Genomic DNA, 14,531 nt, shown 5'->3' on the forward strand with positions numbered 1-14,531 from the left:
CTTCCTTACTCTCCCTTTTCTCTCTTTCTATTCATTGTGCTTCTGTCACTCTTATATATTTATCTTTCATAATAAAAACCTTATGTATACTTTTTTTAATCTTGGAGTAATTTGGGGGTACGCTTTAGCGAGGTAGTGATCCTCATGTGTCATGATCAAGAAATAAAATCCCTCTCATGGCATTTCCTTTTCTTCAAGGCAAGACACAGCCTGAAACAACGGGACAATATATTAAATATGCAACATAGGTATTTTGATGCAGTGGAATACTATTATGATTACTATTAATAATTGTAATAAAGTATTTTCTTTATGTATATGTATGTATATACTGTACATGTACAGCTCTGGCTAAAATTAAGAGACCACCACATCAAAACCTTGTAATGGGCAGCCCATTCTCCAGACCTGAACCCCATTGAAAACCTCTGGAATGTAATCAAGAGGATGATAGATAGTCACAAGCCATCAAACAAAGAAGACTGGTGGAAAGCATGCCAAGACGCATGAAAGCTGTTTTTAAAAATCATGGTTATTCCACAAAATATTGATTTTGTCTTCCTGAGTTAAAACATTAGTATTGTTTTCTAAATGATTATGAACTTGTTTTCTTTGCATTATTTGAGGTCCAAAAGCACAGTTTTTTTTAATTTCGACCATTTTTCTTTGTCAGAAAAAAATACAAACTTTATTGCTTGGAAATTCGAAGACATGTCAGAAGTTTGTAGACTTAAAGAACAATTTACATTTTACACGAAAATATACCTATAAAGAGAAAAAAACAGACAAACTGAATATTTGAAGGTGGTCTCTTAATTTTTGCCAGAGCTGTATATGTATGTACTACATATATATATACTGTATATAATTGCATGTATATCATTTAAGTTTCTAGACTTAAAAACTCTATTCAGCTGATGTATTGTGAAGACATGGGTGTAACTTTTGTGAATGCTAGCTGTCTTTCCTCATCTTATGTACAAATAAAGATGTCATCGCTTTCTCTTCTCTGGTAATGTAGATAAGGGAAGCTGACAGTTAAGCATATTCCTACATATGTACTATTTTGCAAACTTTGTATTTTGAACACTCTTCTGTTGTTCTTGTCATGGTCTGCCTGGAATTTCTGTTACGCTCCTTCTAGGGTTAATGCTATGGGGCCTCTCTTTGGTTTGGGGAGGGCTATAAGAAACCGCACTGGTGCTATGCTCATTGTCAGTGATGCTTCCATTCCTGGCTGAGAAGCTGACCCTTGTACACCTGTGTATATTGCCTGCTTCTGTACGATTGCTCTGTGTATGACCCTGTCTGTTTCCTGTTTGATATTCATCTGCTGATTCTGTACTTTCTGTGTTACTCTTGGTTCTACCCCGGCTACATCCCTGACTTTCCATCTGCCTGATCCCCTGGTATTGCATTGCTCTCTGGCTTCTGACTCCTGGCTTGCTTCTTACCACTCTATTCGTGTGACCCACTTGTTCTTGCGCTGCCCTCTGGTCTGACCTTGGCTTTACTGACTATTCTCCTGGCTCTGCTGGGTCCCACTATCCCTGATAAGAGTTCGGGACATAGCTCCGCCCCCAGTCACTCCCCCAGTGGTCACGTGTTGCAGATCCTGTTCCTCCTACAGCACACTTTCAGCCATGTTTCTATACTAATGCACAAAGCATGGGCAACAAACAAGGAGAATTGGAACTACTAACACAGGAAAAGAAATATGATGTCATTGGAATCACTGAAACTTGGTGGGACAATACACATGATTGGAATACAAGACTAGAAGGATACAACTTATTTGCAAGAAACAGACTTGATAAACGAGGAGGGGGTGTCGCATTGTATGTTAGAAACGCGTATATCTGCACAGAGATTGAAGCTTCAGAGACTGGGAGTTCTGTGGAAACTGTTTGGGTAAGAATACAAGGACAGAACAATGGAAAGGACACCATTGTAGGCATTTACTACAGGCCGCCTGTGCAAGCTGAAGATACGGATGAACTCTTTATGCATCAAATGGCCAAGTTCTCCAAAAAATATAACATAGTTGTCATGGGAGATTTCAACTATCCAGACATTTGTTGGGAATCTCTCTCAGGCAAAACTAACAGGTCAAGGAAATTCTTTTCCTCTCTTGCTGACAACTTTATCTTCCAAAAGGTAGGGGAGAAAACAAGGGGAACTGCTACCTTGGATCTAATCCTTATAAACAGGGAGGAAATGGTTGAGGAGGTAAAAGTGGCTGGGACCCTAGGAGGTAGCGACCATGCTATTTTAGAATTTTGAATAACTAGAGGCGGAAGACCTGTGAAGACTCAGACGTCAAGGTTAGATTTCAGAAAGGCAGATTTTAAGGGATTCAGAAAGAGAATTGGAGGGATCCAATGGCTGGATATCCTTAAAGACAAAAATGTCCAGGAAGGATGGGAAATCTTGAAAAATGAAATTCTCAAAGCACAGTTGTTAACAATTCCGAAAAGAGGGAAGAATAGGAAGCATTTAAGGAAACCAGGATGGATGAACACAGAACTTAAGCACATGCTAAAAAGGAAGAAAAAAATGTTTATAAAATGGAAAGAGGGAGGCATATCTAAAGAAGAATATAATGCTGTTTGCAGAACCTGCAGGGCACAAATCAGATTATCTAAAGCTGAAAATGAATTGAGGCTTGCAAGAGATGTCAAAAGCAATAATAAAGGATTTTGGGGATATGTCAAAAGTAAAAGAAAAGTCAAAGATGCTATAGGATTTTTACAGGATGAAAATGATGAAATGGTAAGACAGGATGTTGAGAAGGCTGAACTTTTAAATTCCTATTTTGCATCTGTTTTCTCTCAGAAAGGAAATGTAACATCAACTGTTATTCACTGTCCTATTAAGGGAATAGAAGAATCCAGGATATCTATAAACAGAAAGATAGTGAGGAAACACTTAGCTAACCTAAATGAATTCAAGTCTCCAGGACCAGATGAATTACACCCCAGAGTACTGAAGGAGATAGCAGAAGAAATTTTTGAACCCCTCTCCATAATCTTTGAAAATTCTTGGAGAACAGGAGAAGTGCCAGAAGACTGGAGAAGAGCAAATGTTGTTCCTATCTTCAAAAAGGGGAAGAAGGTGGACCCAGGCAACTATAGGCCGGTGAGTCTGACTTCTATACCAGGAAAGATCTTTGAACAAATTATTAAACAACATGTATGTCAATACCTGGATAATAATGAAGTGATTAAACAGAGTCAGCATGGGTTTGTAACTAATAAGTCATGTCAGACTAACTTAATTTCCTTCTATGATGGTATCACTGATTGGGTGATCAAGGAAATGCTGTAGATATAGTATATCTTGACTTCAGCAAAGCATTTAACAAAGTCTCTCATAAAATCCTTATTGAAAAAATGACTAAGTATGGAATGGACAAGGCAACCGTTAGGTGGATTCATAACTGGCTTAGTGATCGGACCCAAAGAGTGGTTGTAAATGGCTGCACATCCAGTTCGAAGAATGTCTCACGTGGGGTACCACAGGGCTCTGTCCTGGGCCCTGTATTGTTCAACATCTTTATCAACGATTTAGATGAAGGAATTGAGGGTAAACTGATTAAATTTGCTGATGACACAAAGCTAGGAGGGATAGCTAATACTAGAGAAGAGAGAGGATTCAAAAAGATTTAAATAAACTGGAGAAGTGGGCAGCAACTAACAGAATGGTTTTTAACAGGGAGAAATGCAAAGTACTACATCTGGGTAAAAATGAAAAAAGCATACACAGAATGGGAGGAATAGGGCTAAGTGACAGCACATGTGAAAAAGACTTGGGTATACTAATAGATCACAGACTGAATATGAGTCAACAGTGTGATGCAGCAGCAAAAAAGGCAAATGCAATTCTAGGATGCATTAACAGAAGCATACAGTCTAGATCACGTGACGTCATTATTTCCCTCTACTCCTCTTTGGTCAGACCTCATCTGGAATATTGTGTCCAGTTTTGGGCACCACATTTTAAAAAAGACATCAACAAACTGGAGCAAGTTCAGAAAAGAGCGACCAGAATGGTGACCGGTCTACAAACCCTGTCTTATTAGGAAAGGTTGCAGGATTTGGGAATGTTTAGTTTGCAAAAGAGAAGACTGAGAGGAGACTTAATAGCTGTCTACAAATATCTAAAGGGCTGTCACATTGTAGAAGGATCAACTTTATTCTCATTTGCACAAGGAAAGACTAGAAGCAATGGGATGAAACTGAATGGGAGGAGACACAGATTAGATATTAGAAAAAACTTTTTGACAGTTAGAGTGATCAATGAGAGGAACAGGCTGCCACGAGAAGTGGTGAGTTCTCCTTCAATGGAAGTCTTCAAACAGAGGCTGGACAGACATCTGACTGGGATGATTTAACGAATCCTGCTTTGAGCAGGGGGTTGGACCAGATGGCCCAGGAGGTCCCTTCCAACTCTACGATTCTATGATTCTATGATTCTATGTTCTCATTCCACTGCAGGAGTCCTTCAGTTTCCCCAGCACGTCTTTGGACATGCATACAGTCTCTGGTGGTGAGTCTGATATGGTGTCCATCACAGTTCTATTTAAACTCAAGGAATCTGTGTTGGGGCAGACAGGTGACTGCTCACATCTGGTGCGGCCATCATTCTCTTTCCATGTTGGCATGATCAATAAAGAACAAATCATCTTAGTTATTCAGGTTTGGACGATTTCTAATTGGAAGATTAAAATGCCACTGACAAATTGTTTATATTATCAATACAAGGGTAACCTCCTCACACGTAGCAACAGGAAATAAACCAATAAAGACTAAGGGGTAAACAGTGGAAACAGTAATTCAGAATGGCAGTCTATATTATAATTCCACTCAGCATGACACGGCTGTCCATTTCATCTCCTGAGTCAGATGGTTAGTCGGCTGCCGGCTGAGGCTGATGATGAGTTCTTCCGGCTTCCCCGCCTAACAAGTCAGTCTCACTTCTGGTGGTAGCCCCTAGTCTGTTATGCTGCAGTGCAGCAAACTGGTGTTCACCGCATTTTCCACTCGGTGTGTGTTCTTCTGCACGCCCGCCGAAACCTGGGAGTTGTCACTGCACCCGGCCGTGATCGCTATATGCGACCTATTTTTCCTCGCAGCCTATCGTCGGTCTTCTCTGACTCCTCTCTCTGGCAGGAAGCCCCCTTCTTTTCCTGTGCAAACCTTCCCTGGCTCGGCATGCCCCTTCTACACAGGTTCAAGGATTGCTCCATCTCCAATCTCCTTCCCCCTGCAACAGTAGGTTTGGCCCCAGCAGTTCTGGACCCGGTGTCCTGTCTGCACCCACAGCCCCCTCTTCTCCTCTACACCCCTGCTGTCCTTTAATTTGTCATTCTACGGGCGAGAGCTCTTTCACCAGGCATTCAAAATTCTCAACTTCTTTGATGATTCGTTTCCAAATGAATTGATCTTTCTCATAACGGGTGGGAGTCACTCCAGCTGTGGTTCACTCTGATCATTGCAATCCGGGCTCACTAATGGGAGGCGTAGAACTACTCTGGTCCGGTGGGCTCAAGAATTCCGTGGCTTCAAGCATTGGTAACTCAGCGTTTCTCCCTTGGAGTGGCAGGTAATGAGGCATTGGGGTCTGGGAGAAAGGCTCGCACCCCATCCTCTTCGTCTAAGTCTGTAACCATTAAAATGGGTACTTCAGTAGTTTTCAGTGACTCCTCTCGACCTATGGACAGGCAGAGCCACAGCATGCTATGGTGGACCACTCAGGTGGGCGCTCCTTGCACCAGTTCAGGCTGAATTTCATACACCGGCCCATTAGAGCCTACTTGTCATGTCACTTGCTGCGGGGTTCGTTCCCATCGGCTTTCCAGTTTTCCTGGGGCCGATTATTCCGGACCAGCACCTGATCCCCGGATCTCAAAGCTATCCCTCGGATAGGTGGTGCTTCATGATGCTTGAGTTCTTGGAACTTCATCTGCACCAGCCGACAGAGTCTGCAGTCGATGCTGGTGCTCTTGAACCCAGGAAGACACCCCCGTCCGTGGGTAGTCCTCCTCCAGGTCCATTTCCAAACTAAGAGATCTCTCGACCCCTTCGCCCGAACAGCAACATATACGGAGTGAACCCCGTCAAACTGTGCACTTGGTTATTGTACACCCACACCAGTTCAGCCTCAATCTCAGGCCACCGTATCTTCCAATCTTCCTCTAATGTGTGTAGCATCTGGATCAGTGTCCGATTGAAGCATTCACAGGCCCCATTCCCTTGTGGGTGCTAAAAATTCTTCCATCACTTGCCCCTTGAAGTAGGCGCCCTGGTCGGAATGGATCCTCTTTTGACAGCCGTACACGCGAATGAAATCCCGGAGAATGCCCTGCGCAGCTGACTCGGCGGTCTGGTCTCTGGTCTGGGTTACCACAGCAAACTTTGTGAAATGGTCGGTCATTACCAGGCAAGGTTTATATCCAAGATGCCCCAGGCCTACAGTCAAGTAATCGATCATCAGCACCTCCAAGGGAGCAGAGGTCACGATGGTCTTGATCGTGGCCCACTGATCTGGGGGTTTGAACAGCTCACAGCTCCGATATTGTTGGCAAGCCTTCTCCACTGCAGTCCTCAATTTTAGTGTTACACCAACTTCTGTAACCACCAGAATGTTTTTTCTGAACTGAAGTGAGCCCCACGCTTGTGAGCCTCCATAGCCACTACTCTGATCAACTTCTCTGGAAGCGCTACTTGCCCAATGACCTCCTCTTTTCATAACAGCTGTACCTTTCGGTATTAGAATCCATTCTTCAAATAGAGCCTTTCCCATTGCCCCAGAATCCACAAGGTTCCTCTCCGGCTGGGAAGTTGTTTCAGTGCCACCCACTGTCGCAGCTGGGCAATTTTCTTATCCATCTGTTGAAGTCGATTCCAGTCGTCCCGGAGCCTCCCCAGTACCTCATCTTCAGAAGCCTCTTTGATTTGTACCTGCATCGCCGCTAACAATTTGACCAAGTTTTGTAAGTCAGAAATCTCTTCCGCCTCAAGCTCTTCATCTCGATCACATTCAGGTCCCTCATAAATCACCCTAGAGAGAGCGTCAGCATGAGTGTTCTCAGCCTTAGTGTGGTAGACAACCTTGTACTGATACTTCGCCATCACCCATCGTTGTTCTAAGGCCCCCAACTTTGCATTTTCCAGGTGGGCCAAGGGATTATTGTCCGTCCGCACCAGGACCTCCGACCTGGACAAGTACTCCTCAAACTTCTCAGTCATTTCCCACACCAGCGCCAGCAGTTCCAACTTGAAAGAGCTATAATTGTCTAGGTTCGTTCCGAGTCATGAAGAGACCGGCTTGCATTGGCTAACACTCGTTCTTTCTCCGCTTGCATTTGTGACAGGACTGCCCGCAGACCATGTAACTTCCATTGGTATGGAGAATGAAGGGCTGTTAGAAATCTGCATAGGCGATTATTGGGGCCTCCGTCAGCACCATTTTCAAAGCTTGAAATGCTTCTTCTTGATGGCTTCCCCATTGAATGGTTCGGTTCTTCGAACCGACCGGCACTCCTTTTAGCAGCTCCAGCAATGGGTTAGCTATGTGGGTGAAATTTTCACAACTCTTCGGTAGTACCCAGTAAGCCCCATATGTCTTTCACTGTCGTGGGGGTGGTCTCATAAATTCAGTCTGTTTGCAAAAGAGATGACATTTTTGTGGCTTCACCTTCAGGCGATGGCTCTGTAACTGACTTAGCTGCCGTAGGTGTTCTTCAAAATGTGGGCGCGTCAAGATACATCAGTGTGGCCTCGAAAATCAAATCTCCCAGGCATCTCTCCATCAAGTGCTGGAACATCCCAGGAGCCCCATATGTCTTTCACTGTCGTGGGGGTGGTCTCATAAATTCAGTCTGTTTGCAAAAGAGATGACATTTTTGTGGCTTCACCTTCAGGCGATGGCTCTGTAACTGACTTAGCTGCCGTAGGTGTTCTTCAAAATGTGGGTGCGTCAAGATACATCAATGTGGCCTCGAAAATCAAATCTCCCAGGCATCTCTCCATCAAGTGCTGGAACATCCCAGGAGGCTTAGTTAGGTCAAATGGCATACAGTTGAACTCAAATAGTCCCATGGGTAATACAAACGCCATCTTTGGCCAGTCATGTTCAACCATGGATACCTGCTAGTACCCGCTGGCAAGATCAAGGGAACAAAAGTGCTTCACCTGTCCCAAGGCCAATAGGGACTCCTCAATTCTTGGCAACAGATAGAGTCCCACACTGTACAGGCATTCAGCCATCTGTAATCGACACAGAAACGTAAGGTCCCATCTTTTTTTTGGACCAAAACAATGGGAGCTGTCCACGGACTCTGACTTTCTCATATCACTCCACTCTGCAACATGTGAGCTAACATCTCTTTCACTTCTTTGTACATCTGGGGAGGTATATGTCAGTATCTTTCCTGAACTAGTGTGGCACACCCCATAGGAATTTCATGAGAGATGGTCTGTGTGCAACCGAAGTCACCCACATGGCGGGCAAAAACCTCTTGATAACGCTCCAGCACATCTTCCACTTACTGCACCTGCTGGGGCGATAGTCCCGTCAATTCAGCCCGCATTTGCTCTAAGATCCTATGAACCTCATGAACATCCTATGGTCGCATTAATTTCTCTGGCATTCCCGGGATCTGGGCCACTTCACTCTTAGGTAGGAAGGTGAGACTGTCTCTCTCCAGGTTGATGCACCGTACTACAACGTTGCCATCTTGAACTGTGGCTAATGTCCGAGCTACGAGCAGTCGAGGCTGCACTTGATCCATTGATGTCGGCTCTATTTACACTTTTTTACCCCTAAAGGGGTGTACAAGCTCGTACTGGTAACATGAGCACTGTCTGGCCATGTGGTAGGGTAAGTTTTGCAGCTGCAGGAACCATCACCTTCCCCAAGACTTTTCCTTCCCCAGACGTCTCCTGAGTTTGGGTAGCTCGGATCAGTTGCTGGAACACCTTCCGTTGAGGGTTTCGGGAGCTCCACTGGTTCAAAAAAGGGCTCTCGTGGCTCATTGATCAGAAGCTGTCCAATCTCTTTCAGCACTCTCTTTCCAAGAGTCATTACAGGCCAGCAGCTGACATTTCCTGTGACTAAAATGACTCTTTTATGGTCTACATCCTTCCAGCACACACTGATCTCCATCCAGACCACCCTGTTGACCAGTATGGGCAAAAGGTTAGCTGTTGTCAATCTAATTACTTGCCCCCCACTCTGGCTGTGATACTTCTGGGATATGTTGTCTGAAGTAAGCTTCCAGAATGGTGATCACCTGGGACCCAGTGTCCATCAAGTGCTGAACAGCTCTCCCATTTACTTCAGCCCAGACTGTTGGGCTCGCAGAAACTATGCCTTTGGGTTTTCCTTCTCCTTTCCTTTGTCTTTCAGGCTCTGGGCTACGTCCCTCAGCCCCGGAGCACACTAATGTAACAGTTACAGGGACTGACCTCGGCTCGTACAGACCTGAGCGTAGTGTCCTGTCTTTCCACATCTGTAGCAAGTCGGGTCCCCTTCTGCACTAAGTGGTCTCACACCATGATGGGGTCCGACAGAAGTGCGGGATGCTACATCACTCTTATCTCGGGGCTTGATGGTTCTTGGGCATGAGCAGGGGCTATTCTGAAGCTGGACCAATCACTCCGCATTTCTTGTATCTCCCTCCGGATCTATCAGGCCCACTCCAGCTCAGCTGCGGTATTTTATTGCTCCAGACCATCCCTGCTAGGGCCACCACACCCAGTTCCTGCTCTAGCTCATGCGCCTCTGCCCCTACATCTAGGAAGGTCATATGTGACCTAGTGCACAGGCTTTCTTGCAAAGCCTGCTTAAGCGGCGCATCCCTGGGACCCAACACCAACTGATTTCTCAATATCATATCAAGGGGCCCCACTCCCATGGTCCTCACATCATCACTTTTAGAGTTGTGCACATGCTCCTCCTGCAAAGCATTGATATACTGCGTCACCTCTCTCCCTCCCTCCCTCTGAAACAATCGCATCTGCAACTCACCCACATCAGTGAGATCACCATGCATTTCCTCCAGGATCTGCACCAACTTATCCAACGTATCCCGCTTGTGGTTGGGAGAGAATCCAGAACACAACAGAGTACCGGGCCTCACCATCCAGGGTCATTAAAGCAATTTCAGCCTGCATAGCAGGGGTCATGGGGTGCATCCACAACATTCTCTTAAACCTCTTAGTCCAGTCACACAACATCTTATTACTTTGGGAGGTTGCTAAGCAGGCCCCCAACGGCAATATAGACCTTGGGGTACTCACGATGGACTGATCTGCAGCATCTGTGTCCAAAGAATGCATCCTGCCAAATACTCCAAATGCAACACAGGTATTCAGATGCAGTGACACAGAAGCACAGAGCAAGGGTTAACAATTTTTACTTATTTTATCAATACAGGGGTAACCTCCTTGCAGGGAGCAACAGGAAATAAACAGATAAAGGTTGAGAAGCAAACAGGGGAAGAGTAATTCAGAATGGCAGTATATATATATTAATTCCACTTAGCATGACTTGGTCGACTGTTTCTTCTCCTGAGTAAGATAGTTGGTCGGCTGCCAGCTGAGGCCGGTGTGGGTTCTTCCGGTTTCCCACCTAACATGCCGATCTCATTTCTGAGTCTTGATTGCTACTATGTGGCATATCTTTTCCCACAGCCCAGTGCCAGTCCTCTCTGACTCCTCTCTCTGGCAGGAAGCCCCCTTCTTTTCCCTAGCAAACCCTTTTATACCTTCCTGACTCACCACGCCCCTTCTACACAGGTTCAGGGTTTGCTCCTGTGTCCAACCTCCTTCCTCCCTGCATCAGTAGGTTTGGCCCCAGCAGTTCCGGACCCGGTGCCCTGTCTGCACAGACAGCCCGGTCTTCTCCTCTACATATATGTAGGGATGAGCCATGGCAGTAGTCGTGGCTGAGCTTAACAGGCCTTGCGCGCCCTGGCCTCTCTCTACATAGAAATCACATTTTACTTTTAGCTTATTTGCCTCTGCATTCTCTGCACCATCAGGGTTCTTCCTTTGTTCTTTAAGGTCACCTTTGGCCTTTTGTACAATAACAGACACAGTCTACTTGTAACTTGAAACAATAAACTTTACTTTCGGAATTCTAAGGGCATCCAGACTTAACACAGTGTTCACAGCACTTTCCACATTATATGTAACTTCAGCTTTCCCTTCTCTGCTCTCCTTGTCACATGGCTCGAGATCGGGTCGTACCGTGCTGTATGTTTTCCCAGCATCCTCCCTGTGCTGCCTTGCTTGTTGTGGGGGTTTCCTCAGCCACCAGTTCGCTCCCTTTCGGAGGGCATCTGCCACATGGTGAGTGACCCGCCCGTCTATCCTGTCATGTCCTTCTCTGTAGCCTTTCTTTCTCTCTCTGCAGCTCCTGTGGCGATGACTGTGTAGTGTCCCACCTTCTGGATGCCTGGGCTCTCACTTAGAAGGAACGTTACAGGGGATTTACTGCTGCTCGGGCCTTTGCCTATCTGATCTTTATGGGCGCCATCGCCCTTCTCCAACTAAACAGGAAGCTCCCTTCCTTTAACCAAAGTGACCCCTCCTACAGTTAACTATCTACATTATTGCTAAAGCGTTATCCTATATTATGCTCACTATCTCCATCTAATGGTAAAAAACTAATATTACACTTTCCCTATACAAAACATATATTACAAGATAGTTACACGTACAAACGCCATTAAGGAGCAACAGAATATATGTATACAGCAGAATAATGTACACCTGTTAAACACAGTATAAAATACATGCCCTAACGACATTATGCAGCAATGATATATATAAATGTACATTATGTATACTTTACACCCGGACATGCTTAGGGGTTCAGGACGGCTACTATGACCCCCTTACATTTATGCAGTATGACAATTTACAGATATACTCCCCTCTCACATAAGATCCCTACTGTGGATACATTATAGAATATATACCTGTAGGGTGGTGGGTTGTTTTATTACAGATCTGTCCAGGTTTGGATGTTTATGAAGCATCTGAACATTATCTTATCTATAATTCTGTTCCTCTTTATTGTTCATAGAGTGGTGGACTTATTCCTCCCGAGATTCAACATCTCCAGCACTATCAACCTTAAGGAAACATTAAGTAAGATGGGAGTAGTAGATGTCTTCTCCAACAATGCTGATCTATCTGGTATCACTGGAGATGCCAACATAAAGATTTCTAAGGTGAGATTGATTAAACTAATGGGTCACCCTCCCAGGGCTGTGGAGTATCGGTACCGGGCCAGTTCATCAGAGGGGAATGTCACAGCAGCAGTGACCCAGTCTGTGGCCCTGGGCGCCCATGTAAAAGGGGTTGAGTTGGGAATAAAGTTTATAAGTGATTTGTGACGCCTCCTGTGGTGTTCGGCAATGAAGATGTTAAGCCAACGCTGCATGCAGATCCTCTGGACTATGATGATCTATGCAGCTATGATGTTGTTGCCCTCCACAGGCAGGGCTGTAGTCCCAGGGCAGTGTAGATAAAGGGTTAGGAAGAAGGTGTAGTGTTTGGCACAGAGATGTAGCAGTGCGGAGGATGTTGCAGGAAGGAGGCAAGGACACAACAGGGTACAGTTTCTTTACCTTTACTTGGCAAACACAGTCCAGGGTCCTGGTTACAGATGGCACAGGAGCAGGCTAGCCTGGAAGCAACTCAGGTATCTCTCTATTAGATGGGTTGTGTAGTCTTCTTCCTAGCGCTGGCTTGAGGTACATGCAGTACAGTGTTACACTGAAGTTCCTCCTTATCTTCTCTTAGAACTACCTCATATGGCAGACAGCTGTAGCCCTCTATCTCTCTCGGCTCATCCATCGCTGTTGTGCCTCTCAGCTCAACCTCCAGCTCCTCTCCACACATCTACACACGTTGCCCTCCTCACACTAAATAACTATTTACCCTCCTGGCCCTCAGAGCACGCTCCTCCCCCAATCCTGGTTCAGAACTACCTCTGCTGTCCCGGAGTGGGAATGTGTTGCATGTAAATGATTAACTGTCAGAGAGACCCTTCCTTGCTTCCAAGCATGACATCACCCTCCCTGGAGGAAGGCAATGCCATTGTGGCGACCATACTCCTGGGGGCGCCACACTAACTATTATCTATCTATCTATCTATCTATCTATCATCTATCTACTATCCATCATCTATAATCTGTCCATCATCTATCTATCTATCATCTATTGATCTATCATCTATATATTATTATTATGCATATATATAGCGCCATTTATTCCATGGCGCGGTACTTGTGAAAAGGGGAAATATAGACAAGTATAATAAACATATGTAAGACAAGGGACACACAAGAACATAAGGAGAGGGGACCCTGCCCGCGAGGGCTCACAGTCTATATATCTATCTATTATCTATCTAGCTATTATCTATCATCTATTATTCTGTATCTATCTTCTATTATATATCTATCTATATATTATCTATATATTTTCTATCAATCTATCTATCTATCTATCCATCTATCTCTTTTCATTGTACTGTATGCACTAAATATGTTAGTAACCCTCATTTTATCCCCCTCTGCAGGCCATCCATAAAGCTCTGCTCCGTGTTGATGAGAAGGGGACGGAGGCGGCCGCCGCTACAGTGGTTGAGGTGGTCCCTGAGACCACTCATTCTGTTGTTAAGTTTGACCAACCTTTCATATTTTCTTTGTACGACTACAAATCCAAAAGTATTCTCTTCATGGGAAGAGTCCTCAACCCCCAGAAATGATTCTCTACAATATTTTAATTCAATAAAATGTTACATTTCATCAGAGATATCATTTATTTTCTGCAATATTCATTCTTTCTATGTGGTTGTATGCAGTCACATAGAGAGACTCCAGGCTTTCATCCCCGGACAACCCCTCTAATAGCCTCAGTGATAGCAGCAGAGGCTGAAGGTGCTTGGATTTCTGCATGTGGCTCAGTCTCCAGAGGTCCTGAAAATGTTGTTTCCATTTCTTCATTACTTGTAGATCAGCAGTATCATCATCTGGTGATTTTCATTAGGCCGGGGTAAGACGTGCGATAAACTCACATGAGTGTCGCATGTCAATACCCGTCACTGCCGCCGGCACTCAGGACCGGAGCGTACGGCTGCCTAGAAATACATGCAGCCGTGTATATCCTTCTTAGAAAAATATATATCAAGAGAATGCCAACAGTGTGCAAAGCAGTAATCAAAGCAAAAGGTGGCTACTTTGAAGAACCTAGAATATAAGACATATTTTCATTTGTTTCACACTTTTTTGTTAATTACATAAGTCCACGAGTTAATTCATAGTTTTGATGCCTTCAGAGTGAATCTACAATTTTCATAGTCATGAAAATAAAGAAACTCTTTGAATGAGTTAGTGTGTCCAAACTTTTGGTCTGTACTGTATATATATATATATATATATATATATATATATATACTAGCTGAAGAGCCCGGTGTTGCCTGGGCATAGTAACTAACTGTGGTTAGTTATA

General features: G+C 44.6%; 1 protein-coding gene across 1 annotated transcript in view; it reads left to right on the forward strand.

Moving 5' to 3' along the window:
* LOC141092136 (alpha-1-antitrypsin-like) overlaps positions 1 to 13,828 on the forward strand; it is a 29,651-nt gene extending 15,823 nt beyond the window's left edge. Inside the window, exons 4-5 of the mRNA XM_073578073.1 lie at positions 12,097 to 12,244; positions 13,600 to 13,828. Of these exons, the coding sequence (XP_073434174.1) occupies positions 12,097 to 12,244; positions 13,600 to 13,788 (337 nt within the window). The 3' untranslated portion in view covers positions 13,789 to 13,828. The remainder of the gene's footprint in view (positions 1 to 12,096; positions 12,245 to 13,599) is intronic.
* The last annotated feature ends 703 nt before the right edge of the window (positions 13,829 to 14,531 follow it).

Source organism: Dendrobates tinctorius, unplaced genomic scaffold, assembly GCF_039654945.1.
Source record: "Dendrobates tinctorius isolate UK_male_01 unplaced genomic scaffold, ASM3965494v1 ptg000058l, whole genome shotgun sequence".
Taxonomy (NCBI): domain Eukaryota; kingdom Metazoa; phylum Chordata; class Amphibia; order Anura; family Dendrobatidae; genus Dendrobates; species Dendrobates tinctorius.